The sequence below is a fragment of the Zonotrichia leucophrys genome, chromosome 17 (genome assembly GCF_028769735.1).
Source record: "Zonotrichia leucophrys gambelii isolate GWCS_2022_RI chromosome 17, RI_Zleu_2.0, whole genome shotgun sequence".
NCBI lineage: Eukaryota > Metazoa > Chordata > Aves > Passeriformes > Passerellidae > Zonotrichia > Zonotrichia leucophrys.
The window spans coordinates 9670242-9687708 of record NC_088186.1 but is presented as its reverse complement, the minus strand read 5'-3'; the positions used below and the strand labels follow the sequence as shown (position 1 = coordinate 9687708).

Genomic DNA, 17467 nt, shown 5'->3' with positions numbered 1-17467 from the left:
GTGCTTTGGGATGCCTAAATGACAGCCCTAATAGCCAGGGGCAGATCAGTCACCCTGTTGTGTGTCTGAAACCAAAATAGACAAAGTCCTTTCTGGTGTCAATTTTTTAATACTTTTATTTCCTTCCTATTGGTAATTGCTGACAGCAGCAGAACTGCAGTTGCACATGAGCAGACTTTATTATCTGCCATGGTCCAGCCTGAGTGAGAAGCGAGGGCCTTGTGTATAAAATATGGAATTTACAGACAGTTAGAAAATCCTCATTATTTATCGTTTCCACAGTTGAATTGTAACCAAAGACCTGCAAGCATCTCTGTTTCAAAGTGAGTGAGTTCATCTAGAATCTCCTTTTAAGTAGATTTTGCCTGTCCAGGCAGTCTGGAGGTTTATTCTGCAAAGGTGTTGTGGGGCTGACATGTACAAGCTGCTCTACAGAGAGCTGGGAGGAAGGAATATGTTACCAGGATTAGTCTCCTTTCTTCTCATGGGTCCCCATTTTGTTATTTTATGCCTTTTTTGTTACCAAAACACCAGTTTAAAAATCTCAATCTATCTTATCGTCTAGTAAAAACATTTATAAATGTTTTTATCTGTCAGAAAAAGAAGTGGTTGTGGTTTTCTTCATGGCAGAGCAGTGTTCATTGTCAGGGTGGCTCAGGGGGCAGGGATTTAATTCAGTGGCATGTGCAAGGCAAAAGTGAAGTGTCAGGAGGCCACGCTGAGCTCATTGCCTAATTACTCACTTATTATCTGTGTGGAAGTCCCAAAGCTTCTAAACAAGAGCTTGGGGAAGGTCTGGCTGACATCCTTTTCTCTTGGACCCTGTGATCTGTTCCAGTTCAGGAAGGTGCAGTGACTGACAGGCCAGAGCACCTGGAGTCCAGGAGTTCCTGGCATCTCACTGCCTTCTTTCCATTTCTGACAGTGCTGGGATTCTTCCTCAGCAGGTTCCAAATCTGAGCCAGGAATCCCAGAGCTCACCCCTGTGCTGTCAGGTCACTGTTCAAGGATTGCAGGATGAATGAAGTCTCAGGAATTTCCCTGATATTGCTGACTCCATGATAACCTCTTTATTTTTTCTCTGCCCCCTTGCCTGGATGCCTCCTACCTTCTTCAGATGGTTTGAGCAAAGAACACATCAAAAGGTGTAGGCATGTCTCTCATCAGCTAAATCCCAGCAGTCAGGTTATCTGAAATCTTTTTCTTTCACTGCAAAGTGCCTTCAGGGGTTCTCATTGTGTACCCCAAAAGCACACAGCAAAACAGCTCTCGAGTAAAAACAGCAACAGCACCCCCATCCTGCTCCCTGAAACACTCTGTGTTCACAATAACCCCCCTGCTTTGATCTCTTGCCAAGAATAACACAGACAGTCTATTCAAACATCTTTAATGACATGATACAATTAAAAATATCTAACGTGCAACTCAAAGAAATGAATATGAAGCTTAAGTCTGTTTCCACAGCCCTCTAAACTTGACTGGCAGGTTCCAAACCTTCATTAATTGGCCTGAAAATGCATGAATACCCCAATATTATGGGGTGTGTGTGTCCTATATTATCAGTTGGGAGCACAAGGGACGAATAATCAGATTTGAAAGGATTTAGGTGCCATGGTAGCTTTAAAAATCCTGCAAGGCTCACCACTGCATCTGTGAGCATTTACATTTCTGTTTAAAGTGGTCTGAAAAGCCTTGGGGACACTCATCCCTGAGGCTCTTAACAGTCTGTGTGTTTTAAGGCTCTGAAGCAGTTGAGAAGAAAGCTCTAAATGCCTCAGTCAAAGGACAGTGCTTGTGAATCGATCCCTGTTCTTCACAGTAACTCAGAATTTGTACAGCACCTCATCTTTCAGACGTGCAGGACAGACCAGAGGAGCTGGGATGACTGCAGGTCCCAGGGGAATCCTGATTATTAGATCATAAAGTACCTCTGGTCATGGTGAAATATGAAAGTGACAATTAGGAAAGCTTCTGTTCCTGAGTCTGCTCTGGTCTGAAGGGCAGCGTCAGCTCAGACACTTCCAGAGTCAGCAAGAGAAGCAGGTCAGTGCAAATGAACAAACAGGTGAGCCTCAGCCCAGCATGAGCCCAGCTTTAGCAAATGTGAAATTAAATGTGTTCATCTGAGTCCTTGCTAAACAGTTTAAATTGGCAATTTTAACCCTGTGTGGCCATGACTCAGCTGAGAGGCAAAACCTCAGCTGTGTGTCTGTGCCCTTTGCTTCTCCTTTGATCCACTGCACATTTTGTAGAGGCCAAGACTAAGAAGGGTTGGTTTTGAAGGATTCCTGGTCAGCAAGGAGTGCTCATTGGAAGGGACATGTGGCCATCATCAGTGACATGAAAGCACAGACAGATCGGGCAGAAAATATCTGGAAGCAGTTGGCTCTTACATTCTGACTGTGTTTCCAGTCCTCACTAATGGCAATACTGCAGGTATCATCTCTCGAGAGGCCACAGAAGGGGACAGAGCACATTTTTCAGACACCACCTCTTCTGATTTGACAGGATTATACAGCATGAGCTTCACAAGAGCTCAGGGCCTGCCTGCTCAGAGGCATCATTTCAGGTCTGACATGAGTAATCCCAGCTGTAGCCCAAGGAAGAGCCATGCAGGCTGTTCTTGTTTGGAGAATGAGTAGCTTGCCATCCACCAGGAATCACAGACTTCCTGTGGAGCAGGCTCCATTGTCTCAAAGTACAGCAGTGCAAGTACCAGCAAGTTGCTGGGAGCCCTGCAGGAAAACCACTTGCATCCTGCAGTGTGATTTGTGTCTGGACCCTGTTAACTGTGCTGAGTCACAGAGAGCCATCAGTCATCGAACACGCTGCTGTTCCTGTGGCTGGAGCTGCTCTCCTTGGCCATCACTCGGTACGAGATGCGCAGGAAGGAGCCCACGAGCAGCACCACGAAGAGGATCAGGAGCAAGGACCAGACCCCCGGCTCAATGCCCTTGAGGAAGCTTGGGCTGTCCTGGGGGATGCTGCTGGTCAGGCTCAGCAGGTAGCCCAGAGTCCAGCCAGATGATCTGTCACCCATCTGTTGAAATAAAAAGGAGAGGTCAGAAGAGAAGGAGGTGGCCTGGACCCCAGCTGTGTTTGTGTGCATGGGCCCAAGGCTTTGGATGTATTATCTGAGACTGATCCAAGGATTTGGCTTGCAGTGAGGAGCTCTCCCACTCTGAGTGCCCTGAAAACACCAACAGGCCTTAATGGCACTTCCACCCACACCTCTGCCCATGGGCATGGGCACTCCATGTAAGCTCTGGGCAGCCCCTCTCTCCTGAACTCTGCTCTACGGGAGTGCTGTTCTCTGCTTACTGATGGGTTCTTCTAGTGGATCTCAAGTCTGCATTTGTGGATAGTTGTCTCTCTGGCCCTGGTTGAACCTCACACCTATGGTTTAGGTTGCTTGTCTCTGTCTTTTCAGGCTGAGCTCCCTGGGTTTCACTCCTGGAAAAGTGGGGGTCCTGGACCTACCCCATTACCTTGCCTTTTCTGATGGTCATTACTTGGCCCTGTTCAGTGGGACCATGGCTGTGACTGTCAGTTGTGAAGAGGTCTGGGAACAGGCTTTCTTTTCTTTTGTGAAGGGAATGACCTGAATCAAATTCCCCTGTCTTTAGGGCCTCCAGATCCTGGAGCAGTTTCAGACCTTATTACAGATTAGGTTAGATTATTAGATATTAGGAAGAAATTCTTCTCTGGGAGGGTGATGAGGCCCTGGCACAGGGTGCCCAGAGGAGCTGTGGATCTCTGAAAGTGTCCAAGGCCAGGTTGGACACTGGGGCTTGGAGCAACCTGGGATAGTGGAAGGTATCCCTGCCCATGGTAGGGGGTGGAATGGGAAGAGCTTTAAGTTTCCTTCCAGTCCAAAACCAGTCTAGGATTCTATGATGATATTTATCAACCCTCATGAGTATAAAGGTGATTGCAAAAAGGTAGGGAAGCAAATGTTACCAGCAGCTTGTCCTTAGCATTAAGTGAAGATCAAGCTGGACTTCCTTCCCTGTCAACACAGATTTCTAAAGATGGTGCTGATCCAGAGAAGATTTTTGACCCATGTGTTTTCAGAGAGGACAAGTCTAATCCCTGGCTCTTTGACACTGGTTTTCTTGTTTATCACAAGTGTGAATCCATTTTACAAAACTGTGATGCTGGAGAAGCCCAGCTGGTGAGGCCTGTCAGTGTGGGAGCAGGCTGGCTGTGCTGGGAGCAGCCTCCTGCTCACTGGGAGCACTGGGCTGTAGGAACTGACCTTCTGGAATGCAGTCCAGGCAGGCTGCTCAAAGTCAAGTGTGTATCCTCTTGTACTGAGATGGAAGATGAAGGCAGACACAGTGCAGTAATCAACAAGTGTATCCAGGCTTGCTTGGGACTCCTTAATCAGCTGGTGCCATTTCCAGAACAACAACCAAAAAAAAAAAAAAAAAAGATGGGGAAGAAAAAGAAAAGAAGTAAATACTCAATAGCGAATTTCAGGCCTGCTACAGCCTCTCCTTTCCTGTTCTAAAACTGACTGTGGGACTGGAGGAGGGGTTTGTGTCCTGTGCAGACTGAAACCACATTTCCTGCACTCACTGGGCTGTGGGGTAGAAATCCATGTCATCTGTTACTTTGTTCCCATCTAAGCCAGATCCAAGAGCAGCAGGACTGACAGCCAGGTTGCCTTGCTGGTGAATTGCTTGGTAGGATTGATTCCCTGCTCTCTAATTAAGCTGAGCTGATGCTGCAGCCTTTCTCCCAACTGGAACATCGGGATCTTTCTCCTCCTTCCAGAAGAGAATGCTTTAGGGCATTGCTTATGGCTCATTAACAAACCCTGGAGAAATTGCCCCATTTGAATGTTACTGTGGATGCTCCATCAGTGTAAATGCAAATGAGGGTGACCTCATAACCACCAACTCAGGGAAAGAAGTGACAAACTCCCTCTGGCTTGGGCTCCCTGGGGCCAGGTGAAATGGGAGCAACCCTGGAGTCTGAGTGGATGTGTCCCTTGCACTTAAGGACAGAAGGATAACAGAAAGACCAAGGTGATGTGCAGGAGTGAGTAGACAACTTTCCTATTTACTCCTTAAAATACTGTAAAAGGTATTTGTGGCTTTTCATTTAATTAGGTCCAGGTGTTACCAGCAGCAGCTGGGATTTGAGAGGAAAGAAAATAAATGGAGCTTGTTTCTTCAAAGTAAAAAAAATACAAACAAGAAAAACAAAGAAAAGCCTCACAAAAAAACAAAACCCACAAAATCCAGACAAATCCAAAATTTTCCCTGAGGGAGCCAGTAAGTTACAGATCTGTCAGTCTGAGCCCTGAGGGCTTTTGCAGCAAACTGTTCCCTGCTTCCCCCCTCCCTGAACACCGAGTTACTCCACAGTTACCTCTTGGACAGACATCCCACACAGCCTCTGGACAGCCTGGCCCAAGTCAGCAGAAGGTGCAGCTCCTCTCAGGAAGTCCATGGCCTCAGAAACCACCTACGAGAGCAGCAGAAATAATAATCAGTGGGACTGTGCCCTGTGTCCTTGCCCTGCACACCAGAAAGTGCCCCTGGGGAAGTGAGGGGCAGTGGCTGGGCATTGCCAGGGTGCCCTTGGGGTGCAGGGTTTGTTCCAGGGCCTTGGAAGGGCTCAAGGGACATGAGCAGAGCTGGTGCTGTGTGGAGATGGAAACAGATCTGTTCCTAGCGTGCATCCTGCAGCATTCCTGGCCTGCCTGGATAAGTAGACTGGTCATAGAATCAAAAAATCATATTGGTTGCAGGAGATGTCTAAAGTCAAGTTCAACCATTAACCAGCACTGCCAAACCCACCACTAAACAATGTCTCCATGTGCCACATCCTACAAAGGTTTTAAAGCCCTTCAGGGATGGTGATTCCACCACTGCCCTGGCAGCCCATGCCAGGGCTTGACTACCATTTTGGTGAAGGAATTTTCCCGAATATCCAAATATATCAGTCTAAACTTCTAGCACAGCCTGAGGCTGTTCCCTCTCCTCCTGTCCCGTTCCCTGGAGCACAGCCCGACCCCTCCAGCTGTCCCCTCCTGTCAGGAGCTGTGCAGAGCCACAAGGGCCCCCTGAGCCTCCTTTGTTCCAGGCTGAGCCCCTTCCCAGCTCCCTCAGCCTCTCCTGGGGCTCCAGCCCCTTCCTTGGACATGTTCCAGCCCCTCAATGCCTTTCTTGCCCAAAACTGAGCACAATATTCATGGTGTAACCTCACCAGTGCTGAGGACTGGGAGATGATCCTGATGCTCCTCAGCACCATGTCCATGGCAGACTCAGGAGCAGGGAGCTGGGGAAATTTCCAGTTACCCTCCCTGGAAATGCCCTCAGCTTGTCCTAGGATCTTGAGCTACTCCTGCCTTCACAATCCAGTGACTTTGGCCACTAAGTCCAAGTTCTCAGGAAGAAAGGTGCTTGTGGTGCAGCATGACCAGAAGTTTGGAAGAGAGGAGCAGAAGATCTCCACCTTTGCCACAGACCTGGTGTGAGAAGAGCTGCTCAGCACACAGCCCCTGACTGTCCCATCCCTGCTGGCTCCTGCTCAGCACTCACTTCTGCCTGTCCCATCCCTGCTGGCTCCTGCTCTGCACTCACTCCTGCCTGTCCCATCCCTGCTGGCTCCTGCTCAGCACACAGCCCCTGACTGTCCCATCCTGCTGGCTCCTGCTCAGCACACAGCCCCTGACTGTCCCATCCCTGCTGGTTCCTGCTCTGCACTCACTCCTGGCTGTCCATCCCTGCTGTTCCTGCTCAGCACACAGCCCCTGACTGTCCCATCCCTGCTGGCTCCTGCTCAGCACACAGCCCCTGACTGTCCCATCCCTGCTGGCTCCTGCTCAGCACTCACTTCTGCCTGTCCCATCCCTGCTGGCTCCTGCTCTGCACTCACTCCTGCCTGTCCCATCCCTGCTGGCTCCTGCTCAGCACTCACTCCTGACTGTCCCATCCCTGCTGGCTCCTGCTCAGCACACAGCCCCTGGCTGTCCCATCCCTGCTGGCTCCTGCTCTGCACTCACTCCTGGCTGTCCCATCCCTGCTGGCTCCATGGAGCCCTAGAGTTGGTCTCAGCTGCAGACATTGAAGACACACAGATGGAAAAAGCTCCCCCACAGCCCCTGTGGGAAGCCAGTGGTCCATGTTTGAACAGCTGTGTGGCAATGAGGGGGAGAGGGAGGAGTGTCATGGTCTGGATGTTCCCACTGTATTGATTAATGGTCAAACTGGTCCCATTTCATGGGTTCCTCATGCCAGTTGCTTACCCCAGTGTAAATGAGAACTCACCAGAAGCCTGCTCTGAAGGGGCTTGAGGTCACTGCTGAAGAAGCTGCAGGAGGAGGAGGAAGAGTTGAGCAGGCTCTGCACGAGGTTCATGCAGGCTGTGGGGTTGCTGGAGCCTGTGATGTTGAAGAGCTCCTTGGGGCCAGGGATGTCCCCTGTGTCACCCCTGGCAGCACAAGGCCCAGCATGCACCGACTGCCACTGCACCTCCTGGGAGTAGGTGAGGGGCCAGCAGGGATTGGACACGGTTTTAGCCCCTCTCTGATCCTGGAGGCACAATAAAACAAGGAGCAAGAGAGGACATTGGCATCCAGGGCTTCACACAGGAAGACAGACTGTAAGATGGTTAGGAACAGCCTTACCCAAGCACCACAGTGCTGAGATTGAGCAGGGAGGCTGTGAAAGCTTTGCCAAATCTTATGGCAAATCTAGAATCAACCACGAGGCCCAGGCAGGTGCCAGCTGAGCTCAGGGTCAGTGACTGGAGGTGCTGAGAGGTGATGAGTCCCAGCCCTACCACCCTCCCTCAGAGCACAAATACAATTCCATGCATCCTGGGCTCTCTCTAGTTGCAAGAAGGAGGCTGTTCTGATCTGCCTTCCAGATGGTTCAGCCCCACAAGAATCAGTGGTTCTTATCTCTAGCAATTTAGCCCTATAACTGTGGTGAAATTGGTGTTCAATGTGTGACATTCAGGTCTCAAATAAGGGCAAGTCATGTTTACAGGGAAAAAAGTGAATGGGCAGGGAGCAGTTAATTCCTGGAAAACATCATTTTGATGAGGACTACGGTGATTCTTGAGTTTGTACCATCCTATACCACTCTTTTCCTCCCCCCCTCCCCATTCCCCAAGCGAAATAAAGCTTGGAAGAACCAAAACACTGGCATGTTTTCAAAATGAAATATTGCTCTTTTAAAGATGCTTCAGGGTTAAAGTCAGCAAAGGAAATACCCCAAATGGAAGGTCCCAGTTGGTTCCTGGGTGCTCCCATTCTAGGATGGAGGAGCAGTTCCTGGGAGCCAAGGCAAGCCTTGCTTCTCCTCACCCTGAAGGTGATGTTGACACCTCTGAAGAGCAATTTTTTGCTTGTGTGTGTTAAGTAGGAGCCAAATAGAACCTGTAAGGAGGAAACCCTTGAACTGGTGCCTGTGTGTCTGCTTTACAAATGCACTGGATGGAAACAGCCTCTACTAAAGAGGAATTGACTTCAAAGTGATTGACACTTTGCTCATTTCCACACCTTGTGCAGCTGCCTTTTGGTGGTGTTGGGCCCCTGAGCAGACACTCAGCTGGATGAGCACAGAGAGCAGACACACTCACACTCACCTGGATGAGCACAGAGAGCACACACTCACACTCACCTGCAGGAGCACACTCACCAGACACACTCACACTCACTCTCACCTGCAGGAGCACGCTGACCAGACACACTCACACTCACTCTCACACTCACACTCCCTCTCACACTCACACTCACACTGCAGTGGAGCACGCTCACCAGACACACTCACACTCACCTGCAGGAGCACGCTCACCAGACACACTCACTCTCACACTCACCTGCAGGAGCATCTGTGACCAGACACTCCACTCTCACACTCACACTCACCTGCAGGAGCACGCTCACCAGACACACTCACTCTCACACTCACACTCACCTGCAGGAGCACACTCACCAGACACACTCACACTCACTCTCACTCTCACACTCACCTGCAGGAGCACGCTCACCAGACACACTCACACTCACCTGCAGGAGCACGCTCACCAGACACACTCACTCTCACACTCACACTCACCTGCAGGAGCACGCTCACCAGACACACTCACTCTCACACTCACCTGCAGGAGCACGCTGACCAGACACACTCACTCTCACACTCACACTCACCTGCAGGAGCACGCTCACCAGACACACTCACTCTCACTCTCACACTCACACTCACCTGCAGGAGCACGCTCACCAGACACACTCACACTCACCTGCAGGAGCACGCTCACCAGACACACTCACTCTCACACTCACACTCACCTGCAGGAGCACGCTCACCAGACACACTCACACTCCACTCACTCACTGCAGAGCATGCTCACAGACACACTCACTCTCACTCTCACACTCACCTGCAGGAGCACGCTCACCAGACACACTCACACTCACCTGCAGGAGCACGCTGACCAGACACACTCACACTCACACTCACCTGCAGGAGCACGCTCACACTCACTCTCACACTCACACTCACCTGCAGGAGCACGCTGACCAGGCCGCTGCGCAGCCGCTCGGTGCCGTGGCAGGGGCACTGCCGGCTGTGCACGCTGTGTGTGTGCCCGTAGAGCTGCAGCCTCACTGCCTGCTCTGGGCTCTGCTGCTCCTCTGGCAGCTCGGCAGTGAGCTGTGCTGAGCTTCTTCCCACGGCCAGCACTCCTGCCATGCCCTTCCTGGAGGGCACCAGCTGTCCTTGCCAGTCGTACTGACCCAAAAAGAACAAGAGAGGTCAATCCTTGAGACTCCTGCATCTCAGTCACAGCCAGGTGCCACCATTGGTGCCACCATTATTGCACAGAGAGGGAAAGCAGCTCCATGGTGCCCACAGCCCAACTCTTTTTTGCCCACAGGACATAAAGATGCTGAAGCAGTGGCTTTGGAGGGAACAGAGGAGCCAGTGTACAGGCACTGCCACCTGCACAGAGCCTTCCCACAGCCTGTGGGGGCAAACAGGGCTGCCCAGGCTGGCTGGCTGCACTGGCAGTGGTGCCAGCAGGCAGAAGGGGACAGTGCAGAGGGTGCTGGGGAGTGGCAGGGATGTTTCCAAGAGGGCAGATACAGGTTTCAAGTGCTGCCTTGCTGCTAAAGTGATCCTTCTGTCAGAGGAACCCTGTGGCATCATCTCCTGCAGTCCTGCAGAACTGACTTTGGCAATGCTGAAGTTCACAGCATGGGCAGGAGAGTTTACATGGGGTAAACAATGTGCCTGGCTGGAGGAGGTCTGACCCTCCCCTAACCAGTGTGTGCTTGCTGCTGGTTATCAGAGCTGCTTTTCACATCCCTGATGAGGAATAACTCAGTCCAACCCACCTTTCTCTCACCCTCTGAGTTATTTTTGAGACCCTTTGGCTTGAGAAGTGATGGGTGAAACAAGAAAACTGAAATTATTTTCTTTTTGTTTAGCAAGTACCTTCTAAATACAGAGCAGGCCTCCCTGGTGTCTCACTGAGAGAGGCTTTTCTTTGGCAGCAACAGAATCTGCTTCTCTACCATCCACAGGACTCCCCATGGGCCAGCTGGACTCCAGTGGGAATCCCACAGCACAAACAGCAGCTCCTGTTTGACAGAGGCACTGAGCTACAGCTGCAGTGGAGTTCTTGGGGATGCCCCATGGCCAGGCTGTGTAAGGTCATCCATGTGAGCATCCTGGATGTGCTGGCCAGGGAGCCCCAGGTCTGATGGGGCAACTATCATGGACAGTTCATGGAAGGATGCATGGATAGTTCATGGAAGGCCAGAGCAGAGATTTGGTTCTTCAGCCTAGTTATTATAATGGAATCACAGAATGGTTTGGGGTGGGAGGAATATTAAAGCTCACCTCATTCCAACCCCCTGCCATGGCAGGGACACCTCCCACTGTCCCAGGCTGCTCCCAGCCCTGCCCAGCCTGGCCTTGGGCACTGCCAGGGATCCAGGGGCAGCCACAGCTGCTGCCACAGCTGCTCTGGGCACCCTGTGCCAGGCCCTCAACCAGCTGGTGCTGGATCTAAGCTGCCTCCTCTGAAAGGCAGTGGAAGTTATGCTGAAGCATTGTTTTAAGTACAGGGGTTTGCCCATCCCACCACTTGTCTCTGTGGCTCTCTCTGTTCAGCCCAGCCCTGTGTGCCCCAGGGAGAATCATCCTTTACCCTGAAGAAGTTCTCCAGGACGTAGTTAGCAGCAACCCAATTGAATGCTTCTTCCTCTGGGCTGGACAGGATTTGTGCCCCTTGAAAGTTGAAGGGGGATGACTTCAGGGTGCCAGTCAGAGCTGCAAGGAGACTGGCAGAGAGGATGGGATGGGTGAGGCTAAACACAAAAGAAAAAGAAAGCACATTTGAGGTTACAGGACCCTGCCAGGAGCTGCCTGCAGTGGGGGCACACTGCAGGGCTTCTGCTGTGTTCCCTACTTTGGGAGTAGCCCAAAACCACAGTGACAATCCCACTCCTGCTGCTGCTTCCCTCTCCCCTCACATGGCACTGGGGGCAAGAGCAGCAGAGGGATGGTTTGAACAATTATGCCACTTGTTTAAGAATTTAGGACCTCAGTACCCTCTGTCACTGAGAAATCCTCTGGCCCTATCCCACTGGCCTGTCCCCTCCAGACCTCACTTTTCCCCAGTGTCTAAAAGGAGATAAAGGTCCCAGTGATGTGACTGAGAAGAGGGTCCACAAGAGTGTGTGGGATAAGGGGAACCTTCCCACCACCATTTCCAGTGTGCTTACAAGAAACACTCCTGCAAGCCCACGTGGGCTGTCACACAAACTGAAACCACTTGAGCTTCCAGACTGATGGGTGTTTTCCCAATCACTAATTGTGAAAGTGTAATTGTGAAGGAGACACTGCCAGCCTGGCAGCAGTTGCAGGACTGTCATCTTCATGGCTGCCTGGGGCAGCACATGGAGACACAGCCCTGCCATGCTCCTCTCCTCAGGGCCTGAGGAAGGTTTACCTGGCTAGCACATTAGGGATGGCTCACCCTGCAGAGCAGCCAGGTGAGATGGCTGTTACAGAATGATCCTGTGATGTGTGCTGGTCTCTGGGTGTGGGTTTGCAATATTCACTCACTTCAGCTGCCTCATGCTGGCAGTGGCTCCCAGGTACAGGGGGGTTTGGCTGTGCTGCTCTGCTGGGATCTCGTTCTGGGCCCAGTTCAAACATGGCTCCAAGCTCTTCCCAGCTTTCTGAGGAGAATCTGAGTAGCTGGAGACTCCTGGACCTGAGGACCATGGAACAGAATGGAATTTCAAGGGAAGTTATGGGAGAACTGTGAGAGCTGTTACCCCAGAGATTGCTATCCTAGGACATGCTTAAGACAGAACCTCTCACAGGTGGAATGAAGGAGGTCTTCTGTCACAGACATGTTTTATGAAAAATCCTTTCCTTAGGATTTTTCCTCCTGAGAAGCTGAGAGGCCTCAGGAACAAAATGTAAACAATGATTATCTGCTGCTGTGGAATGCAACAGGTGCATCTGGGATTGGTCTCATGTGGTTGTTTCTAATTAATGGCCAATCACAGTCAGCTGGCTTGGACTCTCTGTCTGAGACAGAAGATTTTGTTATCATTCTTTCCTATTCTATTCTTAGCCAGCCTTCTGATGAAATCCTTTCTTCTGTTCTTTCAGTATAGTTTTAATGTAATATATATAATAAAATAATAAATCAGCCTTCTGAAACATGGAGTCAGATCCTCGTCTCTTCCCACATCCTCGGACCCCTGTGAACACCATCACAGTCTTCCAGGTATCCATCCTACTAAAATATGGAAGTGAGACCAAAATGTGCACAGAAATCCCAAATTACACTAAGGCTACCCTAGCTCTGCAGCTGAGACATCTATACCAGCCACATGACTGCTGCAACAGCTGAGGCTGTCTCAGCCCACAGAGGAAGAAGTGTGGCTTTAGTTGCTATAGAAATAAGCAAAGGACACAGAGGCTGATGTGTCAGCTCTGTCCCCCAGCCACTGAGCCCTGCTGGCAAGCAAGACACCCCTGCCCTAGAGGAAGCCAGGGCTCTGCAGAGGGAAACTGTGTGCCAGCCTTGACTCATTTTTCCAGCAAGTCAGTGGGGTCTTAAATGTTGGTTTTGAAGGAGAGTTTCCCTTCCCCACCCTCCTGACTCCCTCAGCAGGTGCTTTGCTCTCTGTGGCTGTGCTGCCATTCAGGCAGGGCCACTCACACCTGGGCTCCAGCCCTGCCTGGGCCTCTTGTGCTGCTGCTGGCAGCAAACAGAGCTGCTGCTGAACCCAGCCACTGAATGAGGGACATGAACAAGGTTCCAGGGAGCCTTTCTTGCATCTTCTGTGTGTGATTTGTGTTGTTTACAGCCTGCAAGGGCACAAACCCTGATCCCTGCTTGCTGTGCAGCTGCCCTCCCCCAGCACACTCTGCTGAGGGCTCAGTCCTTCCCAGCATCCCACTACAACCAGGCTTTAACATCAAAGCAAGATTAGGAGATAGGGAAGGAAAACCCCATGCATTAATGCATGAAACCCTCTCAGCTGGCATTGGCAGGGCCAAACTGATCCAAATTTGTGAGGAAAACCCCCAACTTTTCTGAAATGGGACACCTAAAGGCAAGCTGAACTCATGCTTGTGCTGTCAAATGCCATATGGGGGATTGGAGTTTTTTCAGCTCTGTTGTCCTGGAGCTACCCCACTCACTGCCCAGGGCACAGTCAGGAGGAGGCAGAAGATACCAGGAATCATTCTGCAGTCAGATTTGTCTCCATTGCTGTTCACTGCCTCTCCTGGGTGAGAAGCTCCAGCAACCTTGGCTCTACCACTGATTCACGTGGGCAACAGGAGCAGCCACATCCTCTCTGCATGCTTCCCTGCCTGCAGCAGCCCCAAAATCCTGACACTGCTACTGCCAAGTGCCTGATGCCCAGCTGTGTGTGGCTAAATCTGCCCAGTGGAGAAGAGCCATGCTGAAAGAAGCAACTTGTGCTTCACCATTTCTGTGCACAGCTGGGTGGTGCAGGAGCCAAGGAATTTATGGCACTGGTCCATGCACAGGTCTCTGTTTTTCCATCTATCCCATGGCAGTCTCACAGTCCATTGAGCAGGAAATGGGCACCTTACCTTGCACAGGACAGGAACTGCATCCTCTGATCACCCCGGTCTTGTTTGCCTTGGTGGTTGTCCACTGGTAGATGAAGAGGATGGTGCGGGATGGACCAGCATCCAGAACAATGCCATACTGGAAAAACCCCAGAACATTCTGCTGAAAAACACTACTGAAATGCATGCTGATTGATATTGTAGGGTTACCCAGCATATACAGGTATTCTGGGTGACCCCTGCACTGCAGTGTTTGAGTTTGCTTGTTAACATTCAAAGAGCAGGCAAAGCCAGAAGATGATGAGGATTTGCAGGGAACCATCTGCATTTCTGAATATATATGAGGAACAGCAGGAGTGGAGAAACGCCCAGAAATACATCAGCCCTACAGTGGCGTGTGCTGGAGCTGCTCCTGAAACCAGGCAGAGGGCTTCCCCTGAGAGCTGAGCCACCTGGAGCTCAGGAAAAACAGGTCCTAAAGCAGTGGGAGATGGCACTGTATGAGTTCTGCATGGATTCTGGGACTCAAACTGCTGCTGATTGGTTTGCTCAGGCTTTTGTGCAGGGATTGGAGGGCTGCAGCTCACTTGTCCCAAGGAGCCCTGTGTCTCTTTGATGTCCCACTGCAGTGATGGTGTGACCAGGCTAGGTTTGCCCTGATGTGTGCAGAGCTGTGGGAGCTGCAGCAACCAGCACAGACATTGTACAGCACAGCAGCCCTCAGAGACAGAGATGATGTCTTGGCAGGAAGGGCAGCAGCAGTGGAATGAGCAGCTCAGCCCCTTGTCCCCTGGCGGCTCTCTGTCTCTTTGTCCCCAGTGTTTGTCTGTTTGCTGCTGACCCAGCCTTGCTGCTCCCAGTATATGAGGATGAGCAAGTGGAGGCCACTGGACTACCCTGCAGCACAGCTCTGGATGTCCCCACACCCCAAATAGCCCCAGAGCCAGCCTGGGGCTCCTCTGCTCCTATTACATGACCCCAGTTTGGGATATCTCCTACCCAGGCAGGAAGGAGACCCATGAGCTGCATGGCAGTGCGTGGTCGAAGCTGGATCTCACCCACAAACAGAGCTGGGACTGAGTGGGAGGAGAAACCTCCTGAGAGGCTGATGTTAATGCCACCAGAAGGGTTTCAGCAGCAGACTGAGCTGGCTGCAGGCTCTCAGTGAGGCTGGCTGCCTGCTGCCCTCCTGGAGCTCCCAGTTGCACCAGTCCAGGCACCCAGGCCAGGGCTGGGCTGGGGCAGCAATGCGGAAGGAAAGGAGCTGGAGCTCCCTGCCCGAGCCTGCTGGCACCCTCCCACACCAGTGACAGCTCGGCTTTCTAGCAGGGACATGTTGGCTGCTGCAGAAGAGGAAGAAAGGAATGGCATTGGTGGAGAAATATGGATTGATTTTTTTTTTCCTCCTTCAGAAAATTAGAGGTTGCTGCTGGGAGCACAAGGGACAAGGGGAGGGATCACCATCATCACATTTATGTCCAGCTCAACAGCAGGAAAGGACAGAACATGGAGCAATAAGGGGGGTTTTAATCCAGATTTGTTTCTGAGAGGAACATGGAGGAGGGGTGCTATCTCTGAACACACAGGATAGCCTCCTTCTGTTGGGTTGAACCATGGTGTGCCACTGAGCTCACCTCAGCAATGGGAGCATCAAGAGACAGCAGGTGGGCATTAACCCCCCCAGACCTGACCCTGCTGTGAGGAGCACACTGGCTCTTTGACTTAAATCAAGACAGGACCAAAGAGAAGAAGGCATGAAAGACAATTTGTTTTTAGGACAGAAGCAGCAGTTCAGGGGCACATTCCTACTGACTTTGGAGAGGGACCTAGCTCTTTCCCTGCACTGACACCACTGGTTCTTTGTTGCTCTGGGGCAGCTCCTGCCATGGGCTGCCTCCCCTCAGCCTGCCCTGAGCATCTCCACTGATCCATGGACCATTTCCAGCCTGTATTCCCTGACCAAAGTGCTGGGCTTGTTTCTGGTTTGAAAACCTCCAGCATGTTAAAAGATGCCAACCTGTCCTGACAGTCTTGTCCCAGTTCCCTCCTCGATTTGTAAGCAGCTCAATAATAAAATAATGCCCAAAGCAAGAAATCAGCCCAGCTTAGCTGCCTGTCTCCCCCTGGAGAGCCTTACCTTGGTCCTGAGTGGGGCCATGGGCACATCTTTGGTGGAGACACAGAGCAGCACGATGCCCGTCAGCCCCGCCACGATCACCAGCCAGGGGGGCAGCAGCTCTCGCCAGGACATGAAGGGAGCTGCTCTCTCCTCTCCCCACAGAGGAAGCCGTGCAGCAGCAAACCAGCTGCTTCTGCACCCTTTAAAAAGAGCAGAAAGGCGTGGCCGGGGCCAGGCTCTGAGTTGAGCCCAGCCCCAAGCCACAGGGAGCACAGGGAGCGTGGGCCTGGCTGTGATGTGTCAGGCTGCTCTGCTTTCCCTTCCATCCCTGCTGCCCAGAAACAACAGGAGGGCTCCGTGCCCGGCCTGTGCAACGGCACCGCTGCAACCTCGAAACTGCCCCAGGCAGCGGGGCTGAGGTAAACACAAATGTGGGCTTAACTCAGCTGGGTAAGGAGCAGAAAGCAGCCAAAACTCATCCCTTTGGTATTCCACGTCTGGCAGTGTGAGCTTCCACGTTAGAAGTTGGGGAAACTGCTTGTCACTGGATTTACTTTATTTCTGAGGGCTTGAGCCCCTCTTCTTGACAGCCTCCCTATGGAAAATAACCAGGGCTCAGGCTTCGTGAAACACAGGCCTGCATTCTCCTGCCAGCGCCACAAAGTCTCATCTCTGAAATGGAAATTGTGAACAAAACCCTGTGGCTGCTCAGACTGAGGCATTTGGCTGATTGCTCATGTCCACAGACTGGTCATGGATCTGAAAATCAAACTAGGAATGGGGAAATTCCACTTCCCTGTTTTTGGTGATGTTTCCTCTTTTCATTCCTGTCTGCCCAGATCAGTCAGGAGGGAAGCCTCAGACACCCCCAGAAACCTGAATTTTGCTGCAGGGGAACATGGAATCACAGAATCTCCCAGGCTGGAAGTGACCCACAAGGAGTGAGTCAAACTCCTGGCCCTACATAGCAACATGGAATCACAGAATCTCTGGGGTTGGAAGTGAGCCACAAGGATCGAGTCCAGCCCCTGGCCCTGCATAAAAATGTGGACTCACAGAATCTCCCAGTTTGGAAGTGACCCACAAGGATCGAGTCCAGCCCCTGGCCCTGCATAGGAACATGGACTCACAGAATCTCCCAGTTTGGAAGTGACCCACAAAGATCGAGTCCAGCCCCTGGCCCTGCATAGGACACCCCACAAGTCCCTCCATGTGGGAGCTCCTGCAGCAGGTCCTGTGGGAAGCTGCTGAG

General features: G+C 51.6%; 1 protein-coding gene across 2 annotated transcripts; it reads right to left on the bottom strand.

The window, feature by feature from the left end:
* Nucleotides 1-1314: 1314 nt before the first annotated feature.
* LOC135454984 (ectonucleoside triphosphate diphosphohydrolase 2-like) lies at nt 1315-16355 on the bottom strand. 2 transcript variants are annotated; one of them, XM_064727729.1, is made up of 9 exons: nt 16234-16355; nt 14118-14235; nt 12099-12249; nt 11179-11338; nt 9528-9755; nt 7284-7547; nt 5380-5475; nt 4259-4390; nt 1315-3040 (listed from the first exon to the last, which is right to left on the bottom strand). In XM_064727729.1, exons 1-9 carry the CDS (start codon nt 16345-16347, stop codon nt 2813-2815), a joined length of 1491 nt encoding a protein of 496 aa, XP_064583799.1. In that variant the 5' UTR covers nt 16348-16355; the 3' UTR covers nt 1315-2812. The 2 variants fall into 2 exon arrangements, with proteins under 2 accessions (XP_064583799.1, XP_064583800.1); XM_064727730.1 differs by having other exon boundaries at nt 11179-11311.
* Nucleotides 16356-17467: the final 1112 nt, after the last annotated feature.

Excerpts from the sequence above, each read along its gene's own strand:
- LOC135454984 (XM_064727729.1), bottom strand. The coding sequence starts at position 16,347 with ATGTCCTGGCGAGAGCTGCTGCCCCCCTGGCTGGTGATCGTGGCGGGG. Across the intron at positions 14,236-16,233 it reads TGGCCCCACTCAGGACCAAG|TATGGCATTGTTCTGGATGC; the intron begins GTAAGGCTCTCC and ends GGGTTTTTCCAG. Across the intron at positions 9,756-11,178 it reads TCCTGGAGAACTTCTTCAGG|TACGACTGGCAAGGACAGCT; the intron begins GTAAAGGATGAT and ends TTTTTGGGTCAG.